The 27,515-nt window shown below is 44.8% G+C and overlaps 1 protein-coding gene across 1 annotated transcript in view; it reads right to left on the bottom strand.

Moving 5' to 3' along the window:
- Positions 1 to 27,515, bottom strand: part of PHF2 (PHD finger protein 2) — a 198,340-nt gene that overhangs the window by 36,081 nt on the left and 134,744 nt on the right. Inside the window, exons 4-11 of the mRNA XM_072598229.1 lie at positions 21,329 to 21,489; positions 16,352 to 16,493; positions 13,021 to 13,207; positions 11,700 to 11,862; positions 10,341 to 10,428; positions 9,412 to 9,518; positions 6,467 to 6,558; positions 1,998 to 2,087 (exon numbers count right to left, since the gene is read on the bottom strand). Coding sequence (XP_072454330.1) covers positions 1,998 to 2,087; positions 6,467 to 6,558; positions 9,412 to 9,518; positions 10,341 to 10,428; positions 11,700 to 11,862; positions 13,021 to 13,207; positions 16,352 to 16,493; positions 21,329 to 21,489 — 1,030 coding nt within the window. The remainder of the gene's footprint in view (positions 1 to 1,997; positions 2,088 to 6,466; positions 6,559 to 9,411; positions 9,519 to 10,340; positions 10,429 to 11,699; positions 11,863 to 13,020; positions 13,208 to 16,351; positions 16,494 to 21,328; positions 21,490 to 27,515) is intronic.

Genomic DNA, 27,515 nt, shown 5'->3' with positions numbered 1-27,515 from the left:
GATACAGAGAAGCTGAATCTCCACTTTGCAAATGGAGTCTGTTCTGGTCCTTCCCTTTTGGTAATTTAGGTCCATCCCCACTGCCATATTGGTAAGGGTTTTCTTTTGGGAGGTGGTGGGGAAGGGGAAAAGGAAGGGGAAGGGAGAGAGGAAAAAGGTGTGGGAGAGAATTAAGGATGAAGAAGGGGGTAGCAAGAGGAAGAGAAAGACAAGGAAGGAGGGAGAGGGAATAAGAAGGAAGAGAAGGACCCTGATGCCTTGAGTAGAGAATCTGCTATAACTAAGCTACTACAACTGTAGCATGACTGATTTATTAGAAAACACAAAAAGATGTAGCAGTTACTGATAATGAAGGCATAACAAAGGGGCTATTCCAACCCTTGACAGGTTTTGGCTGAGAATTTAAGATGCAGATGCTATTTACATAGACTTCCACATATGAAATGGTGCCCAGACCCATGGCCATCTTGACTTTCCCCCTTCTCGACATGCTCCAGTCTGCCAATGTGAATTCTAAAATATGGTGGCCAGAATGGAGTCATACATTTCAGAAAGCCTACCCAGAGCCAGGGACATAGGAGCTGAAATCCTTGGTGATCTGCCTGATTTAGCAAACAAGTGTGGTAATGGCTCAGGCCAGAAAACAGCTCTGATGGTAATAGGTTTCCTTAGAAACACACCTGTCACCTGACCACTTCCCAGCAGGCTAAGAATAACAGGTTCTGCCCTAACTCTGATCACTCAGTCACTTCTTACAGGCTGGGCCACGGCTCCTGTGAGCTAGGTTCCCCTTCAGCAACTAGGCCTACCTGTCTGACCATGGTGGTGCCGAGGACATTGGTGCTCACTGCTCTGAGCAGAGGGCTGTTGGTCTCAGAATACACAGAGGTTCCGGAATCAAATGAGACTGAGAAGAGCTAGATGTTTGTGTTGGAATGGTCAAGAGCAGCCTCAGGGCCAGCCACAGTCAGGAACTCCAATGATCTCCAAATGAACATGATAACCGAACACTCCCCTACCCCACCCCAGATGCTCTCTATACTGGCCTGATTTCTCTTAACACTTGAGTCTCATAGGATAGGGAAAGCCACCAAAATCCAAGGAGGTTACAGAGGTCTTGGTGGCTGAAAGCAGACTGATAAGTTAATAACAACCTCCTCTATCTCCTAGGCCCCTTTCTGGCTCCCCTGGATCTGGGAAAGAGCATTAAATAAGAAATCTGGACAAAGCCTCCAAGTACACAGATAACTACTGAGGCTCCTAATATCACAGATTTAGACCTGGGAGGGAACTCAGGCTATTGAGTTAGCTATTGGCTATTTAATCCAAGCTTCTCATTTTTTATTGTTGGTCAGCTGATTTTCAGTCATATCTGAGTCTTTGTGACCTCATTTGGGGTTTTCTTGGCAAAGATACTGGAATGGTGTGCCATTTCTGACCCCAACTCATTTTACAGTAGAGGAAATAGACAAACAGGGTTAAGTGACTTGCCCAGGGTCACACAGGTAGTAAGTGTCTGAGGTCAGATTTGAACTCGGGTGGATGAGTCTTCCTGACTTCTCATTTTTACAGATAAGAAAGCTGAGGCCCAGGGAAGTTGATGGTTTGCCCAGTATCACACAAGTAGAAACAGATGAGATCCTTGTTCTCTGACTCCCAAGCCTCCTACTCAGCATCCTAAGTCCTTCTCCAAACTATTTAATAGGGAAATATAGCTTCCTTTGCCCCCACCACCAGGAAGGCAGTGGTTAGAGATGAGTAAGGACACCTGTGGCCTAAAGGAGAAGGGGATCATGTGTCAGGAATGTCCTCCAGTCACTGCTGCAGCCAGCCCAGGGCACCCAGGGCTAACTCTCTCCTGCTGACATTTCTGACGCTGGAGATTCTGATCCCAGAGCCAGCTTTCCAGAGCATCCCTCTCTCGCTGCTCCTCAGCCCACAGAGTGGGATCCCTCCTAGTCATCAGGTCCTGCCCCAGGTTGGGAGAGAGGACACACCTCACTGAGTCGTATCTCTTTGGCAAGGTCTTTGATAAGCTGGGATGGTTTGAAATGTTCTGGAAGTTCATCTTCATGTTCTGCTAAGGCCTGAAACACAAGGTATTACAGGATTATTTTCTTGCTCTGTCCTCAACCTAAAAGTAATAAGGGGATCTGGCTTCATTTTCCGCCCCCTGCACTGATCTTCCAAGACTAACATCCCTCTGCCCACTATTGAGAATACTTTAATATGCTGACATTTTACTAACTTCCTAGAAAATGAATGGGCTACTTGGTGAAGTGTGGCAGGACAATGGGACAGGATATCCTGCTAGCTTCCTGACTCATTTGGGTGACATGAGAAACAACACTCTCACTTCTTCCCCAGCTTCAGAACCTGCAGGGGCTCCTCACTTGTCAAGGGATTGAATGCCCCTCACTCAAGGCCCTCCTGAGCCTAGCCCTCTCCAGCTTTCCCCCATCGTAAACCCTTTTATTCCAGTCTCCAAACCAATCTCCTCATTGTCTCCTACACATAACATAGTCACACCTGTTCCTATGCCAGTCTTCATCTTTTAAGGTTCAGTTAAGGACCGGCTCCTCCTTGAAGCCATCTAGGACTAAGTTAACCCAAATGCACCCCTTTTCTCTTCCAGTCAAAGACTGACTTCTAGAACAGAGGTGTTCATTCTTGGCCCAAGCCACAAATGGTCCACAAAACCTCCAACTGCTGCCAGCACCAGATTAAATCATAACTGGAAGATGTTTAACAAAATAAATGAAAACTACAACAGAGATATTTGTTAATTGGTGGTTTTCTAAGTCAATGTGCAGCCCACAGGGATCCATTTCTATCTGAACCGATATAGAACACAAATCTTGATCCTTGTTTACCATATATTACCTCGTGTTATCCTCTAATTAATAAAAGCTAATTATATTATTAGGTAACAGCAGTCATAATAATCAGTATTGTTGCATATCTAGGAAGAACACTGAGGGGTGAATGAGTCAGGTAAGGAAGGCTTCAGGTTAGAGAAAATGGGGATTCCAACAGACTGAAGTAAGGAGTGGAAATGAGCCTCTTCAAGGGTGTGGAGACAGAATGCCATACTATCACAGGATGCCAAGACATAGGACTGGAAAGGACCAGGGCCTCCTAGACTAGGAGTGGGGAACCTCCAGCCTTAAGGCCACATGTGGCCTTCTAAATCCTCAAGTGTGGCCTTTCGACTGAACCCCAATTTTTTGTTCTGTACAATTTGGATTCAGTCAAAAGGCCACACTTCAGGATTTAGAAGGCCACAGGCTCCCTACCTGTGGTTTAAACCAACCCTCCCATCTTACAAAGAAGAAAACTGGGGCCCAGAGAGGTTTAAGTAATTGGCTCAAGGTCACAGAGCTAGTATGTAAATAGGGAAAAACCAGGAGACCTGCTGGACTAGAGCAAAGTGCATGATGTGAAAGAAGTAGAGAAAGCTAGCCAGGAGCTAGACTCCAGATATACATCCCCTGAGTCTGGGGAGATGCTGCCTCAGGCAGAAACTGTGTCCCCCAAGTGCCCCCACCCCAGCTCCTTAACAACAAGGACTATTCCACTTTCACATTTGTGTCCATCACAGTGTCTGGCAAACAGCAGGTGTTTAATCAATGCTCCACGGTTGACTGATAATTATTACCTGACTTCTAGGAAAGTAGAGATTGCAATGTGAAACTAAACCCAAGAGAAGCTGCCCCTTCCCCCAGAAAGATGGCACTGCATCCTCTAAGAATCCTTCTAGTGATGCATACTAGTTCAGTAGCTCTGTATGCACAATGTCCCCTCCTTCTCACCCCCTATCCTGGATCCAGCTGCAGAACTGACCACTAAGAAAGCACCAGACCCCTGCTACTCCCCAAGTGCCTTTATTGGAATAGCATATCTCTGCACTTATAAACTAAATCAAATTTTACAATGTGAGAGAATTCAGGTCTGTTTTTCCCCCCTGGTTCTCTTCTGCCAGACAGATTCACTTTATATCCTTCCCAATGATCAAACTACCCTTTAATTCCATCAGAAAGAATTCTCATAGACACTGTGTTGGGCACTGCAAATACAAAGGTAAACTGATGCAATCCTCCCCTCAAAGAGCTTCTAGTCTGGGAGGGGGGATAGAGGTGAGAGAGAGGGCATGAAATTTGACATATGCAAAAATAAGTATAATGTAAGGCAGAAGACTTGAGGGGCAAAATAGAGTTCCATCTAAGAAAGGAGTATAGGTGTGTTCCTGGCATGGTGTATAGTTTGACTAAATGCATGGAAGTTGGATAGAGCAGGATGACACTGGGGAACAACTAGTATTCCAATCTGGCTAGAAGAAGATCACAGAATTCCAGGAGGAAGGGATCTTATAGATCATCTAGATCAACTCCCTCTCATTTGATGAAGGTGCTGAGACCTAAAGAGATTAAGTAACTTTCTCTTTATTAGAAAGTCAGTAAAGAGCTGAGCCAGGATTAGAACCCAGGCCTTCTGTAAACAAAGAGGTCTTTCCACTGTACCAAACCACACACACAGTATATGAAGGGAAAAAGTGAGCAACAAGGGTCCATGCTCTGGCCTCATACGGCCTTTCACCTTCCTGATGAGCATCTCACGTCGTGTGATAATTACCTGGACCAGTGAGGACGGAGTCAGTTCAGAGCCTGCTTCAGACACTTGCTGTGTGACCCTCAGTTTCAGTTACCTCATGAGTAAAGAGGGACCGAACTCACAGGGTTGTTGTGAGGATTAAATGAGATAGTGTATGTTTACTAATTATTCGGCATTTACTGTATGCCAGGCACTTTGCTAAGCACTGGCGATACAAAAAGAGGCAAAAGACAGTCTCTGCCTTCAAGGAACTCACAATCCAATGGTGAAGACAATATGCAAATAAATATGTCCAAACGAGCTATATACAGTATAAAAAGAAAACAGTAAGAGGAAGGAAGGCTCTAGAACGAAGAGGCTTGTTGGGAAAGGCTTCTTGCAGAAGATGGAATTTTAGGGATTTAAGGATTTAAAGGAATGGCAAAGTACTTTGTAAACCTGCAAGTCACTCTATAAATCCTAGCTGCTCTTACTTTCATTATGATGACTGCTGTATCATCCACCTCATGGTCATTATCCCCGTTTAGACCATCCTGCCATGAGGGCAGGGACAGGACCTTACCTCAACTTTCTCCCTTCCTCCATGGCCTAGCCCAGCAATGAAGTATATACCCTAATAAATGGTTGCTGAATCAATAGATGACATAAGGCAGAATGAAACATGGGTAAAGAAGAAGTCCAGAAAGGGTGTTCAAGGAAAAGTTTAGGAAAAAGAGAAAATACCTCCAAGAGAGTTGAGGGGGGTGGGGCAAAGAGGGCAGGGAGTCCAGGGGGAGAAATCAGAAATCACAGGTTGGAAAAAAAGCCTTCCCTCTCAGGCCCAGATGGAGAGATGTGTTGTCTTAGCAAAAGTGGGAAAGTAGGCAGGAACAAGATTATGGAGAACTAGAAAGGTAACACAGGTATTATTATCCCCATTCTGCAGATGAGGAAACTGAGGTTCAGAGAAAAGGAATTTGGCCTGGATCATGCAGCTTGTCAGAGCAAGAATCTGCGATAGGATGTGAATTGAGGTCTCCCAGAATCAAGACCGATGCTCTTTCCACTGAGCCACACGGCACCTCAGACCTAGAGATTAGGAAGAGTGATTGTAAGGGACTCTACAAAGTGGGGCTGGGCCATGATGTGGTATTTCCCAACACCCTGTGACAGTGTTACAATGTTTCCCTGAGAGACATTTGCCTGGACAGACTCACTGCCAAATGATATTTTGCTATATGGAGAAAAAAGTAGGTCATTCGATCACAAGATTAGCTGTGGAGGGGATGTCTGACTCTCTCACTTAACTGATAGGGAAACTGAGGCTCTACCACATTGGCTTGTCCATGGTCACACTAGGCAGTAAGAAAAAGAACCATAAGATAAACCCAAATCATCTGACTACAGATGCCGTGCTCTGTCCATTACACCACACTGCCCCTGCAAGTCCTAAGACCACTTCAGGAATTAGAACCCCAGATTTGCAATTACCTCAAAAGTCATATATTGTCCAAAGAAGTTAAAATATCTTCCAGTGCCCCCAAAAGCCCAAATTCCCTATAATGGGTATCCAGCCTCTGCTGGAATACTTCTAGTGACAGGGAATCCAGTCTCTATTCTACTTCTCCTTTCCAATGAGTAGAAATCTGCTCTGAAACTCTCCCCCCATTCCTCCTAATTCTATCCACTGGGCCCAGGCAGAATAAGTGGAATCTTTCTACATGACAAGTCTTAAGACACTTGAAGGCACAGGGCATACATCCCTGATGGGAATGCCCATCTCCAGGCTCAACACTCTAAGTCCCCCCAACTGGGTCCATCTCCCTATCTGCTCCCCCCACACCTGCACACCATGGGAACAAAGATGCTGCCTTACCTGCTTTTTAGTCCATGACCTGAATGCACCATTCAGTATTTTAGCTCCTTGGACTATATGGGGGGGCAGCTGCTTACCAGATTTGTGTGACCCTAAGGAAAGGAATTGTTCAGTTAGCTCCTGTAGAAACAGCTCCAGCGCACCAAGTCACTCACTACTTCCTACTGCACTTTTCCCCTAGCCCCAACCCCAGGCTTTTCACCATGAAAAAAGGAGAAAACCTGGCACACAACTTCTCTGGTCCCAGTACATTCAGGATCTCTGGCACACGCTGCCCTCCCACCTTACAAAATCCTTTGTTTCTCAATATTGAAGCAGTTAGTAAAATTCCACCTCCTTCAGGGAGCATTCCTGGACTAAAAGGCTTAGGGAGGGTGTTTTCTTCCCCCAGATCTCACTGTTGAAACCACACAACCTCTTTCCACATAATAATGCCAATCGTAACAATATCAACATTTATACATGCTTTAAGATTCTCAAAGCATTTACTTTGCTTCACTGGACTCCAGGGATTCATAGTGCTTGGCAGGAGGGCAGAGAGAGGATGAGGACATCAGATCCAGAGAGAATGAAGGTATGAGAGAATGTTGGTGTTACTGGCAGCCCTGACCCCAGCTCACCAAGATATAAGGTATATTTCAAATGGAGAGGGTAACTAGTGACTTGGTTATTTTAAGTAATTATAATGTAAATGCTTTTGTAAACGAAATCACTTTCTATTTTTATTTAAATATTAAATTCCACATATATTTGCTTGGGGAAAAAAAAGCATTGCAAAGCACTTTACAATATTATCTCAATTTATCCTCACAGTCCGTCCAGACCCAGAGAGATAGGTGCTTTATTATCTGTTTTACAGATGAGGAAATTAAATAAACAGAGGTGAAATGACTTGCCAGCTGGTAAATGGCTGAGGCAGGGTTTGAATTTAGGTCTTCCTGACTCCAGGTCTGGCATTCTATCCACTGCCACCTAACCCAGCCTTCTTCCAGTGTAGGCATAAATACTATGAATTCTATTTTCTTCTTCATTTATCCGCTGTTGGGCTCTGTCACTGTCTGTCCATGGTCTGAGTGTTTGCCAGGGACAGAATTCTGCAGCTGCAGGGCAGGGCCAGGGTGTGCACAGTGCCCAGCCAAACACCACAGACAAAAGCTATCTTGAAGAATTAGGGATGGTAAAGGTTTTTTAAGAGGTCAAAGAAGAACCTAACTGCAAAATAATGTTATTTTACATTTCCTTTCAAATCTAAAATGTGTTCCCTCTCCCCAGGCCAGAGGCACTAAGCAAGTTTCTCATCGAGGCTGGAAAGAAATAGTGCCTGACTTGACCTTGAGGCACACTGGGATGACAGATAAGTAGCAGGGCCTTCTGTTCTTGAGCTGAAAAATGGAGAAGAGATTTGCTCTACCTCTGTTACTGGGTTCAAGTGTTAAAGAAAGCTGTGATGTCCCCTTTTATAGAAAAGGCAAACTTAGGGGCAGGAAGGGAAAACCGCATGCCCAAAGTCACAATGAGTTGGGGGCAGCCCCAGGACAAGGACTCAGGTCATCTTACTCTAGAGTAGAGCTTCTTAAACTGTGGGTCGTGAAAAATTTGGCAAGAGTAAGAGTTTCTGGATGCACAACGACCAAAAATTAATTCCAAATCAAATGTATGATAAAACCAAGGTGTTTCTGGCAGCTTGCCATGTCGCATCGCACAACTTCACTGCAGCCTTGGTTTTAAACACAAAGCATGCACACTCTGCACTGGGCATGGCATCATGCCACTCAAGCTGCTGAGATGAAGGAAGGAGTCACAAATGGAAAAAGTCTGAGAAGGCCTGCTTTAGAGCAGTATCACTGGATGCCTCTCTGTCCACCATGCTGTCTCTATAGAAGATCCTAGCATTATTCCCATCAACCAACACATCTCAAAATGTAGTCCAGTTGTGAGTGGGGGGCTCAGCGTTCTACCAAAATGCTCCCTCATTTTTGTCCTTCCATACTCCTTGCATATCGTCCTGTTGTGCACCTCCTACAAGGGCTTTTACTGAGAAGAGAATTTGTGTATAAAAACCTAGTCTTTTATCTGAGTAACGCTGGGCCTGAATGGGAGGTTGAGGGGGCACTCAATTCCAGCCAGCCTCAGGAAGCGGAAATACCTTAGCAACAGGGAAATTCACATGTTTTTAACATTAAAAAAAAAAAAAGTAAACATTGGGAGGTGCCATAAGTGAAAATCTAGACTGCAGATTCTGTGTAAAAGTTACCCAAGTCAGAGAATTCCTTAACGTATTCCCTCCAAATTCAATGAAAATCCCTCCCCCTACGTAGATGGCACTTTAAACTCAAATCTCAGTGTTTCCCCACCTAGTTTATTATTTGTTCCAGTAAGGTAGATACAAAACGAAACAATATCATTATTCCTATTTTACAGGTGAGACAACAAAGGTCTGAAGAGGGTCATGGAGAGGAACTAGAGCCTGGATCACCTGACTCTGAGAACTCCTATGAAAACAATGCGAGACAGCTCAGTACAGAGACTGCAGGTCCAGGAATCACGAAGATGTGAGTTTAGATTCAGCCTCAGACACTTACTAGGTGGGTGATTCTGGGCAAGAAGTCAGTTAGCCTCTGTCAGCCTCAGTTTCCCCATCTGTAAAATGGGGATCATAACAGCACCTTCCCCTCCCAGGGTCGTCTGACGACCATATGAGATAATAATAACTCTAAAGTGCTTAGGTGCCTGGAACGTAAAAAGCAACAAAGAAATGTCATGTATCATCAGCATCGTAGTGATGATGAAGATGATGATGACTACTTCTGTCCAGCTGCAGAACTAGTAAGATGCTGGGAAGACTGGACTTTGCAAAGCCCAACTGGGAAGCGCCAGGGTTCAGCCAGCTCCTGCAAACAATCAGGAGCCCAATTTCACAAACAAATCAAGGAGCGGTTCTCTACCTTTGAATGTCTCTAGCAGATGCTTCCCCATATACCAGCAGGCAGTTTCAAAGTTCGGAAACTGGGTCAGACTGCCAACTTTCAATCTCCTTTCCACTTCGTATGCTCTGCGATCCAAAGCAAAATGTACTTCAGTGTCATGAGTCACAGGCAAGGTCAGTGACTAAAGCTAGGTCAGGCCTGAGCCAGGCAGGCCACGCTAAAACAACAGCCGGGAGACAGAAATGCAAATGCTGTATGGCTTCACGGCTCAGGCTTAGGATTGATTTCTGGTGGGCGGGGCTGGCACCTCATGTCCAGTGTTGAAACAACATGTAATGAATGCTGGGGATTAAGTTGCTTTGGTGGCCATCGGTTCCGGAGGGCATGCATGCTGGCCTGGCAGACAAAATGTGGAGTGGCAGAGTTATGAGACACTGATGCCAACTGTCAAGGAAGGGACTGTCTTCTGGCCCCTCTGAGAATTGAGCAGGAACCTCGGAGGACAGTTTCCCTTCTTCCCTTCCTTTCTTCCTTCTTTCCTTCCTTCCTTCCTTCATTCCTTCCTTTCTTCCTTCCCTCCCTCCTTCCTTCCCTCCATCCTTCTTTCTTTCCTTCTTTCCTACTGGGTCAGCCAGATAGTCCCCTGGAGGGACTGTCTGTCCCCTTAAGACCTCTACAATCCTAAGAGCAGGTTTTCCCTTGGGGGGCATAGGAGGAGCAGAGTGAAGAGGAAACCCCAGGATTACTTCAAGCAAACAAGAGTGGCACGTGCCTTGCTGCTCAGTCTGTGGCAAAAGGGAAAAACCCTGAGTGACCAAACTCCACAGTTTTCAAAATGCATAGCAACAGTTTCCAGGGAGAGTTAGAAACAGGGCATTGGGGGAGGAGAGAAGTGGAGAAAGGAGAAGGAGGGGCAGCACATTATTAATAAACATGAAGCACAATACCTCATCTGCATTTCAATACTCAGGCTGTGAAGGAAATGTCCTGAAAATGCCAGGCAGTCTACAGGGGTTAGTGTTGCATATATCCAACCTACAAGAGAGGAAGAAACACAGGTGTCCATAGGCCCTCTCCCCTCCGAGGCAGCAGGACAGAGGGTCTCCCAGAAACACACTCAGCTGCTTCCCCCCAAGAAGCAAGGTGGGGTGAGGCCAAGGCCTGGAGAGACAGAGTCCTTTCTCCAGGCCTAGGCAAGAGAAAAACCTCCCTCACCTCCTCTTCCAAGTCCCTACTGTCAGCTATTGATCACGGGGCATGTCTGCAAGCTCCCTCTGTACCTAGGTTATGGGGTCTATTGTGCATCTCAGAGAGAAAGCACTGGGTGCATGGAGGAGTCCAAGATTAAACAGGTTGTCTCCACACCAGCCCTGCCTTGGGGAACATGTATAGAGGACCAAACCCAAGGAGAGATGGGAATCCCAGAGAGCAACTTGTCCAACGTCACCCCACCCCCACTTTAGAGGTGAGAGGGGAAGTCACCTGTCCAGGTCACACGGTGAGTTAATAAGAGAGGCAGGCTAGAGGCCCCTTCTTCTGACCCCTGATACGCTTTCCACACCACTACATTGTCCCCACCCCTCAGCGAATGCACAGGGAGGGGAGAGCCCAGAACAGGTAGCTCTGGGGCCCTTCCTCAGGCTGTGTACAGGCTGGACAGAAATAACTGGCTGGGGGTGGTAGAGGTAGTGAATCAGTTGAGCACATTTTTTGTGACAACAACCAGGGGCTTTGAGGAAAGCAACAGCTGTTTAAGCAGCTGTTCTAATATGGTGTAGGCACAGCCCTCCTAGCCATAGCTTGGTTTAGCTTAACCCCTGAAGGCAGGGCTCAGTTACCTGTTGGCAGGGAGAGTTACACTGGGTTGGCATTAAATGGAAGTAGAGGGGCAGGGGTCTTAGGAGCTTTTTTTTAAATGGAGAACTGTAGTTCCCCCTGGAAACCATGGCTGTTCTCCCTACTCAAAAACCCATGACACAGGGCCACCCCAGCTTTGACTTTTTGCCTATACTGTCCAAATGCATCCACATCTGGTGAGAGATTGTATATAGCATGGATCCTGCATGCAGGTGACATGGACAGAGCATGGGAGCGACTGTGGAGCAGGCTTCATGGAATACCACAAGACTGGGGGGTTGGGTGGTGTCAGCCTGATATGGGGATGGGGAAGGAGGAGTGTGTGTTGGAGGATCTTCAAGATGGTAGGGGGTGGGGGAAGCAGGGGGGAGGAGGAAAAGGAAGAGGATGAAGGCCAAGAGAAAACCTTCCTTTTCAAACCAGCAGCTCCACTCCAGCAGCAGACGTACCTGAAGGAATGAAGAGTGTCTGGCCTTGCTTTACTGTACACTTATAGCATTTGTCCACTTGGTCAGCAAAGAACATCTCACTGTGATTGGCTGCCGATTGCCAGCGCTCGTACAGAGACAGATTTGCCGAGGCTGGTTTGATGAGATAAAAGATTTTTTCCCCCTGAACAAGAAAGAGCATCGTTAGGGAGAACTGATCATTTTCCACGTTACTGGATGTGATGGATCAAACTCCAAATGTTCTTGGACTTGAAGAAATCCCTCTTAGCAAAACTGGGAAGGAAGCCACATGTACCATGTGAAAGTCATACATGAGAGCTTGAGCCATCCAATTTGGGGTATCATATGCCCCTGATATTGGATTTTTAATTTAAAGAAAATAAAATTCCCTCCTTGTTTTTCATGTAGCGTTCCCAGAAGTCTGAGCAGGTAGATTAATGATAATAATTTTTATGATTGTTATAACTTGGATTATACACTGCAAAGCACTTCCAACGTGTTATCTTATTTGATCCTCACAACTACTCTGGGAGGCAGGTGCTATTATTATCATCCCTATTTTTACAGATGAAGAAACTAGATCTTAGGGGCAGTTAAGTGACCTCCCAGGGTCACACTGTCAGTGTCTGATACAGGATTTGAATTCAGGTCTTCCTGACTCCAAATCCAGCATTCTATCAACTGTTACATCAAACAGGCTTTTTATTAAATGCCTACTATGTGCAAGGCTCTGTGCTAAGGGCTGGTTTTATGCAGATAAACACAAAGGCAAACACACTCTCAAGAAATTTACAGTCTAATGGGGGAAAGGACAAATCCACAAATGTCACATGCAAAGGAGAGGCCCAGGAAAGGGCTGAGAGAAATCCGAGGAGGGAGAGTCACTTTCAGTGAAGGAGACTGGTGCAAAGTGATAGAAGGACCAGAAATATCACAGGCAGTTTCACAAAGAAGCTAGCATCTGAGTCGGTCCTTAAAGGTAAGAACAGTCTTCAATCATCTCAAGCCAGGTGAGTTTCCACTGGACACCTACACTCCTCACATTCAACAATGGCCCTCCTCCAAGCAGTGCTGACTACTCAGAACAGTCCTTCCCAGGATGCCCCCTCCGCCCTTCCACCAGGCCACATACAGCAACTTCCCAAGACCCAAAGTGAGGCCCATCTCTTCTGGGAAGCCTTCCTACGCTGATGGCTCCATTATTTGGGATCCTGTTTTATATATCTATACAATTCAACCATTCACCATATCTCACCACATCTCTTCTAGTCCTTTCCTACAGGTGAAGTGAGCACTTTGGCCGATCGACGGGAAGGCTTACCTTGAGCACATGGTACCAGGCTGAGGCCCCTCCAGAGTCTATGTGGAAGTCAGTGTAACTGTCCTTCACACAAATCAGGCAATACTTGGTCACTTTGGGCTTGGCCAGTAAGGCATCATCGGGCCAATAGTTTTCTACCCAGGATAGCTTTTTCACAATCTCCGGAGGTTCTACAAAGCTGGACATTCTGAAGGCAGAAGAAGGAAATGATGATCCAGTTAAAAAAAAAAAAAGATGATGTAAACACGAGGAAAGAGAAGGAGGAAGAGGAGGGCACTAGAAAGCTTATTCCTAGGAGGTTCTTGTCTCCTGGACAAGGCAAGTCTTACATATCAATGACAAGTGTCAGACTTTAGAGTCAAGAAGGTCTGGGTAAAGAATCCTGCCTTGGACGTGACCCAGCTGTGTGACCCTGGACCAGTCATATCCCTTCTCTAAGGCTCAGACTTCATCTGAAAAACGAATCTAAGAGTCACCGGCTCACAGGGTTTCAATAACGTGCTCTGCCAACCGTGAAGTGCTCCTTACTGTGAGCTATTCTCACTATGGAGGGAGCTTCTTTCCCCAAGGAGTCTGTTCTCTTGGAGCCTTGAAAGGCAACAGTTTCCATCTCGGCCTAAATGTGTTTTGTTTTGACCACTGTAGCACTGATGAGAAAGATTGTTGTTTTCTCCCCCCACATACAACATGGGGCATTTTTGGTGTCTTTAAACGACAGCGTCTGTTCTTCAAGCTCCCAGCTCTACGCTGTTGTTTCTGCTTCGCGTCAAATCTGGTTAGTCTATCTCTTGATTAAAATATGAGCGAGAAAGAATGGAAACTTTCATTCGGTTCAAACTTCATGGTCTTGGGCAAGACACCAAATACCTCAGAGGAGGTGCCTAACACTGCATCCCATCCAGGACAGTTCCATCTAGCCCAGGAAAGAAAGATTTTGTTTTACTGCTGCCTCTGCAAAAAAGTAAAAATAAAAAATGGAAACTATGAAATTCCTCTCTGAGAAGATTTCGAATCACTGAACACTTGATGAGAAATCCAGCCCGCACCAGCAAGAGGTGAAAGCTAAGCCAGGCAAGAAGTAAGGCCTGTGAAGAAAATGTGGAGTCAGCTACCATTCCCATCGGACCATCTTACAGCCCCCCTGGACTGGATTCCCTTTTCTTTCTGCAAAGAACACATTCAACATGTTGCCTTTTTTCTATGCTAACCACACTACAGACATATGTCTACTGAAGCAGTTTCCCTAGGACCTTCCTCTCCAGTAATGGGTAGATTATCCCAGAGAACTGGAGGGCTTTGCCAAAGATTTACACAATTAGACTTAGAACTCAGATCCCCTACCTGAACTCATACTCTGTAGAGAACTGTCTCTTTCTCAATCTGCTGGCACATCTATCTTACACATAGGCAGTTTCTCTTAGACCTATATGGCAGGTGGTTTACACAGATTAAGTCTGATTTCCCCAACTAAAGAATAAACTCCCAAGGCTTGCAGCAAGGAAGGGATTTTAAAGATCATCTAATCTCAGTTACTTCTTCTTTGTTTTCTTTTTTTCTCTTCCTTCCTTCCTTCCTTCCTTCCTTCCTTCCTTCGTTCTTTCCTTCCTTCCTTCTTTTGGAGTCAGTCAGGGTTAAGGGACTTACCCAGGGTCACACAGTTAAGGAAATTATCTGAGGCCAGATTTGAACTCAGGTCCTCCTGACCATCTGTCCATTTGATGTTCTATCTACTTCGCCACCTAGCCATCCACCCACTGGCTTATTTTTAAAAGGAGGAAACTGTGGGTCAGAGAAAGGTCCAACGTCACACAAAACAGCTACAGGTCAATCCATGAGTAGAACCTGGGTCTCCTGTCTCCTACTTAGATCAGAGCTCTTACCTAAACATCATGTTGCCTCCCATCCTCTGCTGCTCCTGTCTTATCCACAGGATTGAGAACACAGCAGGTATGTGATAAATAATTGTTGATAGACTAGTTGTGGTTTTTGCATGACATGGAAATGCAGGCAAAACCTGGAATCATACCATAGCTCCCTTTCAACTTAAACCAAATATTCTTAACCATTCTGAGATCACATACCTTCAGAATAACATTTTTAAGTGCAAAAAATTAAAATGCATAGGATCACAAAAGAAACCAATTATATTGAAATAAAGATATAATTTGTTTAACCATCCAAATTCATGGATATCCATGAAATCTTATCAACAGACATTGACCTTGGGTTAAGCATTGATTTAAAGCAATCTGTCTCTCTAACTTCTACCAATTCAATTTAGTTCTGCCTTCTGGGTCAGTCTAATCACTTGAATCCAGTTGAGATGGGGCATCAGTCTAAGGGCACAGTGGGAAATTCTAGGCAGAAGAGGGAAGCATGGATCCTGGGAACTTTCTGGGCTACAATGATACAATGGAATGGCAAGAGGAGGTTAGATAATGGTGTCAAGGATAAATCTGGGCAACTTTCTAATTTTGCCTTTCTTTATCAGAAGGAGGAAACAAAGACTGTCACACCCATCTCTCTGTGAGTTACTGAGCAGCCCACAACCCAAAATCAAAATAACATAGCTGTCAACCATGGCTACTATTCCAAACCTGAAGCAGCCCCCAGAATCTGAAGGTTCCTACTCGATAATTAATCACAAAATTGGAAGGAACATCTGAGGCTATTGTCCAACAGGTTCACAAACAGGAATTGCCTCTAAAGCATTCATGTCGAAGACAAGTCATCCAGTTTCTGTTGGAAGGTCTACAATGAGGGAACCCATTACCACCTGAGGCAGGGCTAAATCTTAGAAGTTTTTCCATAGGTCAAGCCAAAATGCCCCTTTTTAAAACTTCCCTCTCCTGTTTCTAGTACCGAGCTCCTTTATAGCCTGTCTCTGACTGAGAAAGAAAAGACAAGGAAAGAGAGGGACAAATTTTCCAGACCACTGAGAGCATAGGACCATAGACTGAGCTAGAAAAGAATTTAAAGAGCATCTACTCCAACACTTCATTTTACAGAAAAGGAATGAACGATCAAAGAGGATAATGGTCTTATCCTAGGTCACACAGCTAGTTAAGTGTCTGAAACCAGGCAGCTCATCCTGACTGAGTCCAGCACTCTGTCTTCTATGTCAAGAGTCTCTCATCTCACTCAAGATGTCTCAGGTGTTTGAGGTAACAGAAAAGAACAAGAAATTAAGCCATTTCTAAGCACTGGGGAAACGATTTCCTGAAATCCAGGGTCAATCAGTTACTCATTAACAGAGGGAGCTGTGGTCAGCAGAGGGGACAGAGATGCTTCCTGTATCTCCACAAAGGCTCTCCGGGCAAGGCTGGCTCACCTGGTGTCAGAAAACTCCAGATTAGTGACGTTGAGGACCCGTTTCCGGTTGGTGCTATAGTAGTAATCCACAAACTCCTTCAGTTTCATCTTGCAGTCTTTCTGTTTGGTGACATCGGTCACATCCACACTCCTCTCTGGGCCTGAGGGATTCAAGCAAGAGACTGATGAGTCCCACATCTCTGCAGTCAGGAGTCCAGAGTCATCAGGTCTGATCAGGGAATCTTGGAACTTCACAGGGGGATGAGACCGATGGGTGAGGTCATCTAGTCCTGAAGAAAAACGTACTCTGCAATCTACCTGATTCTTGTCATCAGGCTGCTGCTTTAGATGGGGGGCATGGTGCCAATTAGTAACGGACAAATACGGGTCAACACGTGCACAATATAGAAGGGCATTAGAAGGAGAAGCAATGAGATGTGACTGTTTGACAGAATTCTAGGGTTCTCGATTCTAATTCTACTCTCAGTCACCTTTGTAAAATAAGATAAAAACCGAGGTTGCTATCTCCCCTTCTAAAGAGGCTTAGGGCTTTAGTAACTGAAGGGCATGCTGACCAGAGAGAACTGCCCTGTTCCAGTAGCTCTTTGCAAGGCTGGACAATTGACTTTCAACTGGTCACACTGAACGGCTCTCCTTGGTCAGGTTGTATTTCGACACAGTCTAGAGTCTACCCTACGTTCAGGGTTATGATGAAAACTAGCAAGCAACAAAATGATGGGATCCTAAAATTCCTCCCCTCTGAGAAGAGGTCAGAGGAAATTCAAAGGAATGCAATACACAAGTATTTACTGAATTCCTACCATGTGACAAGCGCTGAGAAAGACACTGAAAAGACAAAGACAAAAAAGAAACTAACCTTGCATGTACCCAAATGTACCCAGATAAGAACTATAAATGCATAATAATTTCCAAACAAATTTATCTCTGGGGCCCCTCCATCCTACTGGAGGGTACCTCTCCCTAAGGAGGATGCCAGGTCAGCCATCTCCTCATTTCCCACCTTGTCTTCTGCACCATGCCCCCTCACCAGGTACCTTCTTTCCACTCCACCCCTCCCCCCTTCAGCTTATGTGTACTGGTTGTCTTCCCTATTGGGAATGGAAGCTCCATTTTACTCACACTTTAGTCCCCAGCACTTAGCACAGTACCTAGCACACAGTAGGCCCTTAGTAAATGTTTATTAAGTGTTATTAGATACTGGAGATATGCCTTAAAGGGGTTCCCTAGAACAAGAGGTCAAAAGGAAAGCCACTCACTCCTCCTTTCCTTAGCAGTCTCCTTTCCCACCACCTCTAACAGACTAATTGGGACTGACTGCCATAAACCCAGGTGGAGCGCCTCGAGGGCCATCTCCAGTCGTCCTGCTCTATATCTCACCACCGGACCCAGACAGCTCCAGAGGAGAAAGGGAGGCTGGTGACTTTGCACAGCCCTGCCTCACTTAAATCCAATTCACCTGCATGTCACGGCATCCCCTCCCTGATATTACAGTCCTCTTTGAGAACAAAAAAACAAACAGCAGCCACACACACCAGAGACCTGACCCTGAGGAACTTCTGCCCTCGGACTCCATTCTCCTGACTGGTGACTGCCCTTCAGACCATTTTTCAGGAGAAAAAAATAACCTATTCATGCCTCACTTCCCCCCCTCTTCTCCAACCACCTCCTCCAGTCTTCACACTAACTAAATGAAACCTCCACACACAGTTCTGGAATATGAACTATGATCAAATCAACTGCCAATATTTTATGTGTGTCAGTCTACTCACTTATGGCCCGACTTACCATCCCTGTAATTTTCTAGACCAAAATTCCCCTCCCTGGCCACCACTTCTGTATCTGAGTTGGAGAATATCAGCTTGTAGAGGGTAGAAACAATCTTTGCTTTTGTATTTGTACTCTCAGCACTCAGCACATAGTAAGTCCCTAATAAAATACCTTTTCATCCATCCATCCACTCATCAATCCATAAATCCATCCATCCATCTATTCATCAATACATCCATACATTCATTCATTTAGAAGGATGTTCCAAGAATGAGAGACTGCCTGTGCAAAGGCATATAGGCAGAAAATGAAATATCAAGTAAGCCAGATTAGCTGGAACAGAGAGTACATGAGGGTGAGTAACGTGGAATCAGTGGAGTCAGATGGGGAAGGGCTTTAAATACCAGAGAAATTTGTATTTTATCTTAGAAGCAAGAGGGAACCACAGGAACTCAAGCACAGGAGTGACATTATTCCCCCAGGTATACATTTTCATTCTGTCTTCTCTCTTTCTGTCTATCCCTTTGTCTCTGTCTCTGTATATATGTGTCTCTCTCTGTCTCTGTTTCTCCCTGTCAGCACAGAGCGCTAAGACATTAGGAATAGCATATGGCAGCTGTGAAGGGCAAAATGGAAACCACGGGATCAATCATCATTCAGTCCCCCCAGCCTCTACTATGCCACTTCAGTTCAATTCTGCATACATTTATTAAGTACCTTCTATGTACAAGACATCATAGAAATAAGACAAAAATGAAACGGCACTCAAAGGAGCATATGTTCTACTGAGGGTAAACAACACATGTGTAAGTAAGTAAATAAAAACGAAATAGGGGGAAGGGAAAGGAGGGAAAGCAGGGAGAGAAGAAGGTAGGTAGGTAGGTAGGTAGGTAGGAAGGAAGGAAGGAAGGAAGGAAGGAAGGAAGGAAGGAAGGAAGGAAGGAAGGGAGAGAGGAAGGGAGGAAGGAGGAAGGAAGGAAGGAAGGGAGGGAGGGAGAGAGGAAGGGAGGGAGGAAGGGAGGAAGGGAGGAAGGAAGGAAGGAAGGAAGGAAGGAAGGAAGGAAGGGAGGGAGGGAGAGAGGAAGGGAGGAAGGAGGAAGGAAGGAAGAAGGGGAGGGAGGGAGAGAAGAAGGGAGGGAGAAAGGGAGGAAGGCAGGCAGGCAGGCTTCACCAGATGGCCAAAGGAGACCATGGCACTAGAGGGTAGGAACTTCAGCTGTCCAACAAAGATGGCAGCTATGCTCCTGAGCAGGGCTTGAGTCAGTTCAAATGTCATTTGCAGCTTCATGCAATAGGGACGTATTTAGAAAAGCAAATAAATATACAATAAATCACAGATAACATTACATTTTTACACTAAGTCAATATACAGCTGGCAGGGTCTTGAATGTACAGTTAGCGCCCCACCCCGTGTCTATTTGAGTGACACCACTCATCTACAGGATTCAATGACTGCATAAAAAAGATGAGCTGAGACAGATTTTTACACTGGAAATGGGTTTTCAAATAACTCGCACCTTTTTCTACTGTTTGTTTATTTTTTTAAGTGTTTCTAACACTAGGGATCAGGTGCCCAGACAGGCCCTGGGAGGGCCTAGGGGCCTGCAGGGATAGCAGAGCTCTAAGAGTCTCAGACACCTGCCTGGCACAAGCAGTAGCGGGAAGGCACGTGACACTCCAGGTGAACTGGCTCCCCTCACCTTTTGAGAGCTTCCTGATTCAACTTTCACCTCCTGAGAAAGTAAAAGCTTTGTACTTTGGGTCAAAAAGTTATGCTGGGCTAGAACCTATGAATAAGGGTATCTCAAAATGGGCAAATTGAAGAAATATGAGAATGTGCCACTTTATACAGCAATTATGTTCCTGAAAAGTGTGGAATTGTTGGGGAGATGAAAGAGAATGAGAGAGGAAAGAAGGAAGGAAGGAAGGGAGGGAGGGAGGGAGAAAGGGAAAGAGCAAGAAAAGGAGGAAGGGAAGGAAGGACAGCACTGAAAACACCATTTATCACTGAAAACCTGAAACATTTTAAAAACACATAGAAGAAAAAAATACATGGAAGAAAACATAAATTCCTACAGAACAAAAACAAGCAGGACAGTTTTGTTACCATTGTAAGAAATTGTCACTTAAAAATTATACGTAATACAAATTCACAGTTTCATGTACAATCCTCTTTTCCTGTACAATGTACAGTAAAATACATAATAAAAACTATTACATGTAAAAGGAAGTTTGTCAAATTGAATCAAATTTTAAATGTCTCAGGATAACTTATAAGGAATTCTATAATGAATTACATCTTATGTGAAAAAAAATTTTTCCAAAGTGAAAGCTACAATTTGTCTCTACCCTCTCCTCCAGCTGATTTCTCACTCCTCCCTTTCATTCATTCTGTGTTGCTGCCATACTTGCCTATGCTCTTTCCCATATACAACATCCCATTCCCCATCTCCACACCTTTGCATTCCCTGTGCCTGGAATGTTCTCCCTCTTCACCACCACGGCTTGAAATCCCTAGTTCCCTTGGAGACTCAGCTCAAGTACAACCTCCTACAGAAAATATTTTCTGATACAACCTTCCTCTCCAGCTATTAGTTCTCTCATTCCTTCAAAATTGCTGTATATTTACTTTTTGATACATTGTGTATCACTTATATTTTGTATATTGCTAATGTTTTATATATGTGTATCCTTACGTTCATGATATTTATCCCTGAACCATGACCCTGCAGTAGAATGTAAGCTCTGTCTTGATCTACAGAGCCTCCCATGCTACCTGGAGCATAGGACGAGCTCTGAATCTTTGAATTCATTGCTTCAGGGAACTCCATGAAGAAGAGCTTTTCTCTACCAATGCAGGTCACCGTCTTCTCTGGAACGTATAGTCTTAAAGATCCTCACAGATCACTGAGGTCAAGCGCCTCACCTACGCCCACAAGTATGGGTCAAGAGCAGGACTTGAACTCAGATCTTCCTGCCTTGGAGGCCAGCTATCTACCCACCACAACAGAGCACTTCTACCCAGAGCCTAGAAGGTGCTGAGTAAAGGGTTGATCAGACACATCCCATCCTCCTGAAACATTCCCTTCCCTATGTCAAACCCGTGGATCTTCACGAATCCAACAGGACCCAAGTCGGGGCGGGGGCAGCATTCCCTGCAGCCCAGCCCAACCAGGAACCTCCCAAGGCTGATGAACACAGTACCTACCCACATAGTTTTCAACATCACTAACGTAAAATGTCGGGGCTGGGACAGCCAGTCCTAAGCCATCCTTCTTGGGGACCAGGATGGGCTCTGTGAAGCCACGGTCCTCTAGGTAGTCCAGGGTCAGCTGGCTGCCGGGCACTTTGACGACAACATCATCCGCACTGAAATAGAGGGAAATACCAGGCTTACTAGAAGAGACATGCCTACTTGTTCCCAAATGCTCCACCATGAGCAGCTAGTCCTCCCAGATTGAGACTTTCCTAATGATACAGGAAACCAGAGACTGTCCTCGGTTGCAGAGGTTTTGGCACCAAGCCTCTGGAATCCCTGAGGAGAAAATAACAGTTTACATGTATGCAGCATTCTCAGGTTGGTAGTGTTAACTACTATCATTCCCACTTTACTTTTGAGGAAACTGAGACTGAAAATTTAAGCACATGGCTCGATATTCCATAGTAAGTGTTGGAGTCCAGATTCAAACTCAGATCTCCTAACTCCATATCACCATCACACACCACTTTCCTGAAGACTTGACTGTATAGTCCAAAGTTCAAAGTGTTTGAGGGCTTTCTCAATAACAGAGAACTCCTCTGTTAATGCATCACCATGGTTAGGTACCATGATTTCTCACCAACACTCTGTACTGACATCTCTCTGCCGCTGATTAGCTGTGAGACCCAGCAGAGTCCCTTGTGATCCATAACAGAATAAAGCTTCATGTAAAGGATTTAGAACAGAAGGCATCTCAGAAATCCTCTACTCCAGCATTCTCACTATACAGATGAGGAAACTGAGGACCAAAGAAGTTTAGGGCAGCTCGGTGGTAGAGTTGAAGGAGCATCAGGACATGGAACCAGGAAAACCTGAGTTAAAATCATGCTTCAGATACTTCCTAGCTGTGTGGCCCTGAGCAAGTCATTTAACCTCTGTCTCTGGAAACCTCAGTCTCTTCAACTATAAATGGGAATAAAAAATAGGACCTATTTTATAGGGTTGTTGTGAGGATCAAAGTGATTTGCAAACCTTTTTTATTTAAATTTGCAAATCCTAAAGAGTTACAGAAACACAAGCCTTCTGTATTATTTATCTAATTAATATTATTATATTAATTATATTTAATAATATAACAAATATATATTATATAACTAAAATTAATTATCATTAATATTAATGCCACTCAGGTGAAATCTACAGACTCATCTGAATCACGTTGGTAACTAAATAAAAGACCTAAGATCACAGAGATAACCAATTATATTGCAACACAGCTATAAACAATTTTTTAAGTCCTAGAACCCAAGTTAGGAACTCCACCATCCACCATAATGCCTACCATCCTAGACCAGGTGAGGATGCTCAAACCAGAGGGATGCAGTGACTTGCCCAGGGTCACAAAGCTATTAAGAAGCAGAATTTAAATTTAAGTCACTAAGCTTTCAATTCCAGCTTCTTCTCACTGGCCATCCAAGGCTTGATGATTCCCATGTACCCTTGCTACTCTAATACAGAGTTACTGGGGAAATGAGGGTGGACAGCAGTTCTAGAGCACTGTTATTCAGAAAATGCCTTCTCCCTCATCAGCCAGGACACTGGCTAAATATCACCATGAGAAATACCCTCCCTGGCCCCCGGACCCCTGGTAGAGGCTTCTGAAACAGATGGGGCTTGGGGCTCCCCTGCTCAGCTCCAGGTTCTAGGCACTGAAAAAAGCAGGTGAATCCAGCGGGGACTTACTGCTCTCCACCCCAACTTTGACAGGACTCCTGAGAACCCCAGTGTTAGTTCGTAGGGACCAGATTTGTTTGGGAAAGGCCCAGCGGTGACTAATCCTCTCCTGCCCTCTACTGTGCATTCCCCAAACTACAGAGGGCCAGCGGAGGACACCATCTCCCTAGAAGTGGAGACGCTCCCAGCTCTAAGCCAAAAGGGAAGGAGGGAGAGGAAGAGACAGAGAAGGGGAGAAGGAGAGGGAAGAAGAAGAGGAGAAAGAGAAAGAGGAGGAGGGAGAGAAAAAGTGACCTGTGAAAGCCACAAGAGGAAAAAGCATCAGAGACAAGATTAGAGCCCAAGACTTGACTCCAGAACCAATGTTCATTCCACACAGCCTCTAAATGGAGAAAAATGGGTCACTGCAGGAACTCCCCACAACCCCACCAATAACCTGACAGTCAGCCCACCATGTTTCTTGGGATCATAGATTTATATTTGGTAGGAATGTTCATGTGATCTAGTCCAACCTCCCCCTCCCCTTTTCCCAGATGAGGAACTGTGAAGCCCAAAGATTTACATGGCTGGCCAAGGTCTCATACATAGTAAGTGGTATAGGTGGGGATACTGGGATGTGAAAAAAGAATCTTGGACTCTGTCTCCCACGCTCTTTACACTCTAAGACAGACTCTTATCAGGCTGACTGAGTGGATAGGGGGACAGGACACTGCCTTTTGGTTTGGAACCTGGGAACAGATGTATCTCTAACGTTTTCCCTCTTGGGGAAATGGATCAGAGAAGGGGCTATGAGGTTCCCCTCAGCATGAGTTGACTTAGCAAGGGAAGAGAGCCAGGAAAGAGTTGTGTTGCCTGACTACTTCCCAAGCCTGGCAGAGTCTCCCTATATCAAATGATAAATTTGTGGAGTACTTAGCCACACCTGGAACATAACAGGTGTTTAATAAATGCTTGTTTCCCCCTAAAGAGTCAGAGAAGGATCCACAGGAATTAGAGTGGAAGAGAAACTTAGAGATCATCCAGTCAAGGGGTTCTTAACCTGGTACCCCATAACTTGGAAACTTTAATATTTTGATATTTGTATTTCAGCATGATTAGTTTCCTTTGTAATATTATATGTTTTGTTTTTTGCACTTAAAAACATTATTCTGAGAAGGGTTTCACTGAGAATAGGTTTCACTAGATTTGCCCAAGGGGGACATAACAAAAAAAGTGGCCAAAAACCCTTGATCTAATCCAATGTCTTCATTTTACAGATGAGGAAACTGAGGCCCACCAAGGTTAAGTGACATGCTAAAGGTCACATATGTAACCATGACAGTGCCAAGGAATGAAAGCCAGGTCTTCTGCCTCCAAATCTTTCCACTATCGATTTGCTACCTATAAAGGCTGAACTGAAGAGAGAAGGTGAGGTAAAAGACTGAGAAAGGAATCATAGCCCTCATCAATGGTCGGTTACTGCATGAACAGAAAGGGAAGGAAATTAACTTATGGACTCTGGGGGTCGTGTCATTACTGCTATTTTTCCACTGAGCAAGGTGTGGCACTGAGATAGGTTACTGGCACCGGAGGGTACAACGGAAAGGCTGCTTGAATAGAACAGCTCCATCCCTTTGCATGGAGCTTCCCAGGATACAAAGCATTTTCCCATCAATTATCTTATTTAATCACCAGAGCATCCCTGTAAGATCAATCAAGCAATCCATAATCATTCATTAAGTGCCTATCATATGCTGGGCATGGGGTGTTGGGAATACAAAGTATGTTCTTAAGAAGCTTACATGCTAAAGGGGGACAACACAGGAGTGAGATGGGCAGGAGAGGTGGTACTGAACCTGATTTTACATATGAGGAAACTGAGGCCTGAAGAAGTTTAAGCCACTTGACCAAGGCAACCTTGCTAGTCAAAGATAGGAAAGGGACTAAAATTAAAGCTGGTTCAGACTCATGGCATCACATCCTTGCCACCCCAGGTAGCTTTGGAGACCAGAGGGTAGGAGACCCTGAGAGCTAAAGGAAGCATCTCAGCTAACCTTCCCCCATGCCACAGAAGGAGATAGCAGGAGGCTGAAATTCTCCGGTGACGAAAATTAAAGAAGACACTCATGCCGTTGGAGCACATGGGCAATGTGCCTATGGGCAAGAAGAGATCTAAAGTTTCCCCACCTTCCAAGACACAAAGAGGTTTTAACTACCTCAGGTTCCTGATGAGACCGCAAGTCAGACAGAACCATTGCTCACTCCATGGGTCAACTCCTGTAGGAGCACTGGTGAATCACTAATAGTCCTGGAATTGTGCAGTCATGAAAATAGCACTGAGCTATACAGAAAAAGGCTTCAGATCACTAATAACTAAAGAAATGCACATTTAAAGCTATTTGGAGGTGCCATCCCATACCAATCAGACTGGCAAAGTTGACAAAGAAGGAAAATGGCCAATGTTGGAGGGTCTTTAGGAAAACAGGCAAACTGATGTACTATTGGGGGAGTCATGAACTGGTCCAGCCATTCTGGAAAGCAATTTGGATCTATACCCAAAAGTTTACTAAACTGTGTACACTCCTTGGCCCAGCAATACTGTCACTAGGTCTAAACCCCAAAGAGATCAAAGAAAGGAATGGGACCCCTGTGTACAAAAATATTTGTAGTGGCAGAACTGAAAAAGGAGGTGGTACCCAACAAATGGTGGAATGTGAATGTAACAGAATACCATGGTGCTGTAAGAATAAAATGGATGGTTGTGGAGAAACCTAGGAAGATCATCTGAGGTGACAAAGTGAAGAGGACCAGGAGAACAATGCTGATCATTGTGGAAACAAACCACTCTGAAAGACTTAAAAGTCCTAATCAATGCAATGACCAGTTACGGAGACCAATGACGAGGAATGCACCTACCTCCTGAGAGGTGATGGACTAAGTATACAGCGTGAGACTTTCATTTCTGGACATGGTCCATGTGGGAGTTGTTTCTCTTGACTATCTATTAATTCCAAGGACTTTTTCTTTATTTTTTTCCCCAATAGAGAAGGGGGAGTTAGGAAGAAGAGAAAATAAATGCTTATTAATTGAAAATATATTTTTAAAGAAAGAGTACTGGATTCAGAGACAATATATCTGTGTTGTAGTCTTAGATCTGCTATGTATTAGCCAAGTGACCTTGGACAAATCATTTCCCTTCTCTAGGGAAGTTTACTTTTCTGTATAATGAGAGGGGTGGGGCTACATAATTTCAGGGTCCTTTTCATATCCTTGATCAACTGTCATTTCACATGAAGCCTTATTCCCACCCACCCACTTTCAGGTCTCCCTGTCCATACCTGCCATATCAAGGGCAATTTTCCCCAGGTTCTCATTTTTAATGGCAGCAGAGCCACACTCCTTACTACCACAGGAGAATTGTGTTGGCATTCAGCTAGGCAGTCACTGCCGAGCACCTTTTAAAACTCTGATGGAATGGCAGGTATTAAGGGATCTAACATAACTCCTGGCCCTCCCAGCTCAGAGGTAGCTAAGGAGTCTCTCTCCTGAGTGAGCAATGAGACATAGAGGTACCTTGGAGAGTCTCTGTCCTTCAAAGCCTGGTTCTGCTATTTAATAGCTGTGTGACCTTGGACAACTCATTTTAGCCCTGCAGGCCTCAATTTCTTCACGTATAAAATGAAGTGGTTATACTTGGTGATTTTAAGGTCCCTTCTAACTCTAGATCTATGATTCCATGATCATATCCCTTGATATCTGTAATTAGCCTCTCAGGTCCCAAGTGGGGCCTCCTAGGAAAGGATCAGCCCTGCACAAAATGTGTCGGTGACTGAAGAGCCTATATCAGGCTGCACACCATCTGGAGGAGGGCAGAGGGGAAAGAGGGGGAGAAAATGTAAAACTCCAAAGCTTATGGAACTGAATGCTGTAAACTAAAAATAAATTAATTAAAATTAAATCAATCAATTAATTAATTTTTAAAATATGTTGGCAAAACTGAGTTTTCCTTGACCTCTGGTCAGCCGTTTCTTGCTGGTTCTTCTTCCCAAAAGAATAAGCTCTGAGACACAAACAGTTAAGAGAATGAGAAGCCAGGTTCCCCGAAAAGCCTACTGATTCATTCAGAACTCAGCTCCAGTCCTCCATCCTGGTAGCTCCAATGTAACTTCTTACATCCTCCTGAGCCTGCCAGACCCCACAGTCAGCTCAGGAAGGGTCATGAAAGACTGGTGCCCTTTTATCTTTGAAGCGATATCTGATGAATGAACTGTCGCTGAGAGAGCACCAGGCTATGGAGAGCAGAGTGGGGAGGTACGAGAAGCCCTGGCGGTGCAATGAAAAGACCAGTGAGGGAACTTGGAGCAAAAAAGACCTGAGTTTGACAAAACATGCTGGCATCGTTGAGTTTTCCTTAGCCTCTGATTCAGGAAAATGCAAGGACCCAACGTTTGATATTGGTCCTTCTTCCCAAGAGTATAGGTTT

Source organism: Notamacropus eugenii, chromosome 3, assembly GCF_028372415.1.
Source record: "Notamacropus eugenii isolate mMacEug1 chromosome 3, mMacEug1.pri_v2, whole genome shotgun sequence".
In the NCBI taxonomy this organism is placed as follows: domain Eukaryota; kingdom Metazoa; phylum Chordata; class Mammalia; order Diprotodontia; family Macropodidae; genus Notamacropus; species Notamacropus eugenii.
This window is presented reverse-complemented; position numbering and strand designations above follow the sequence as displayed.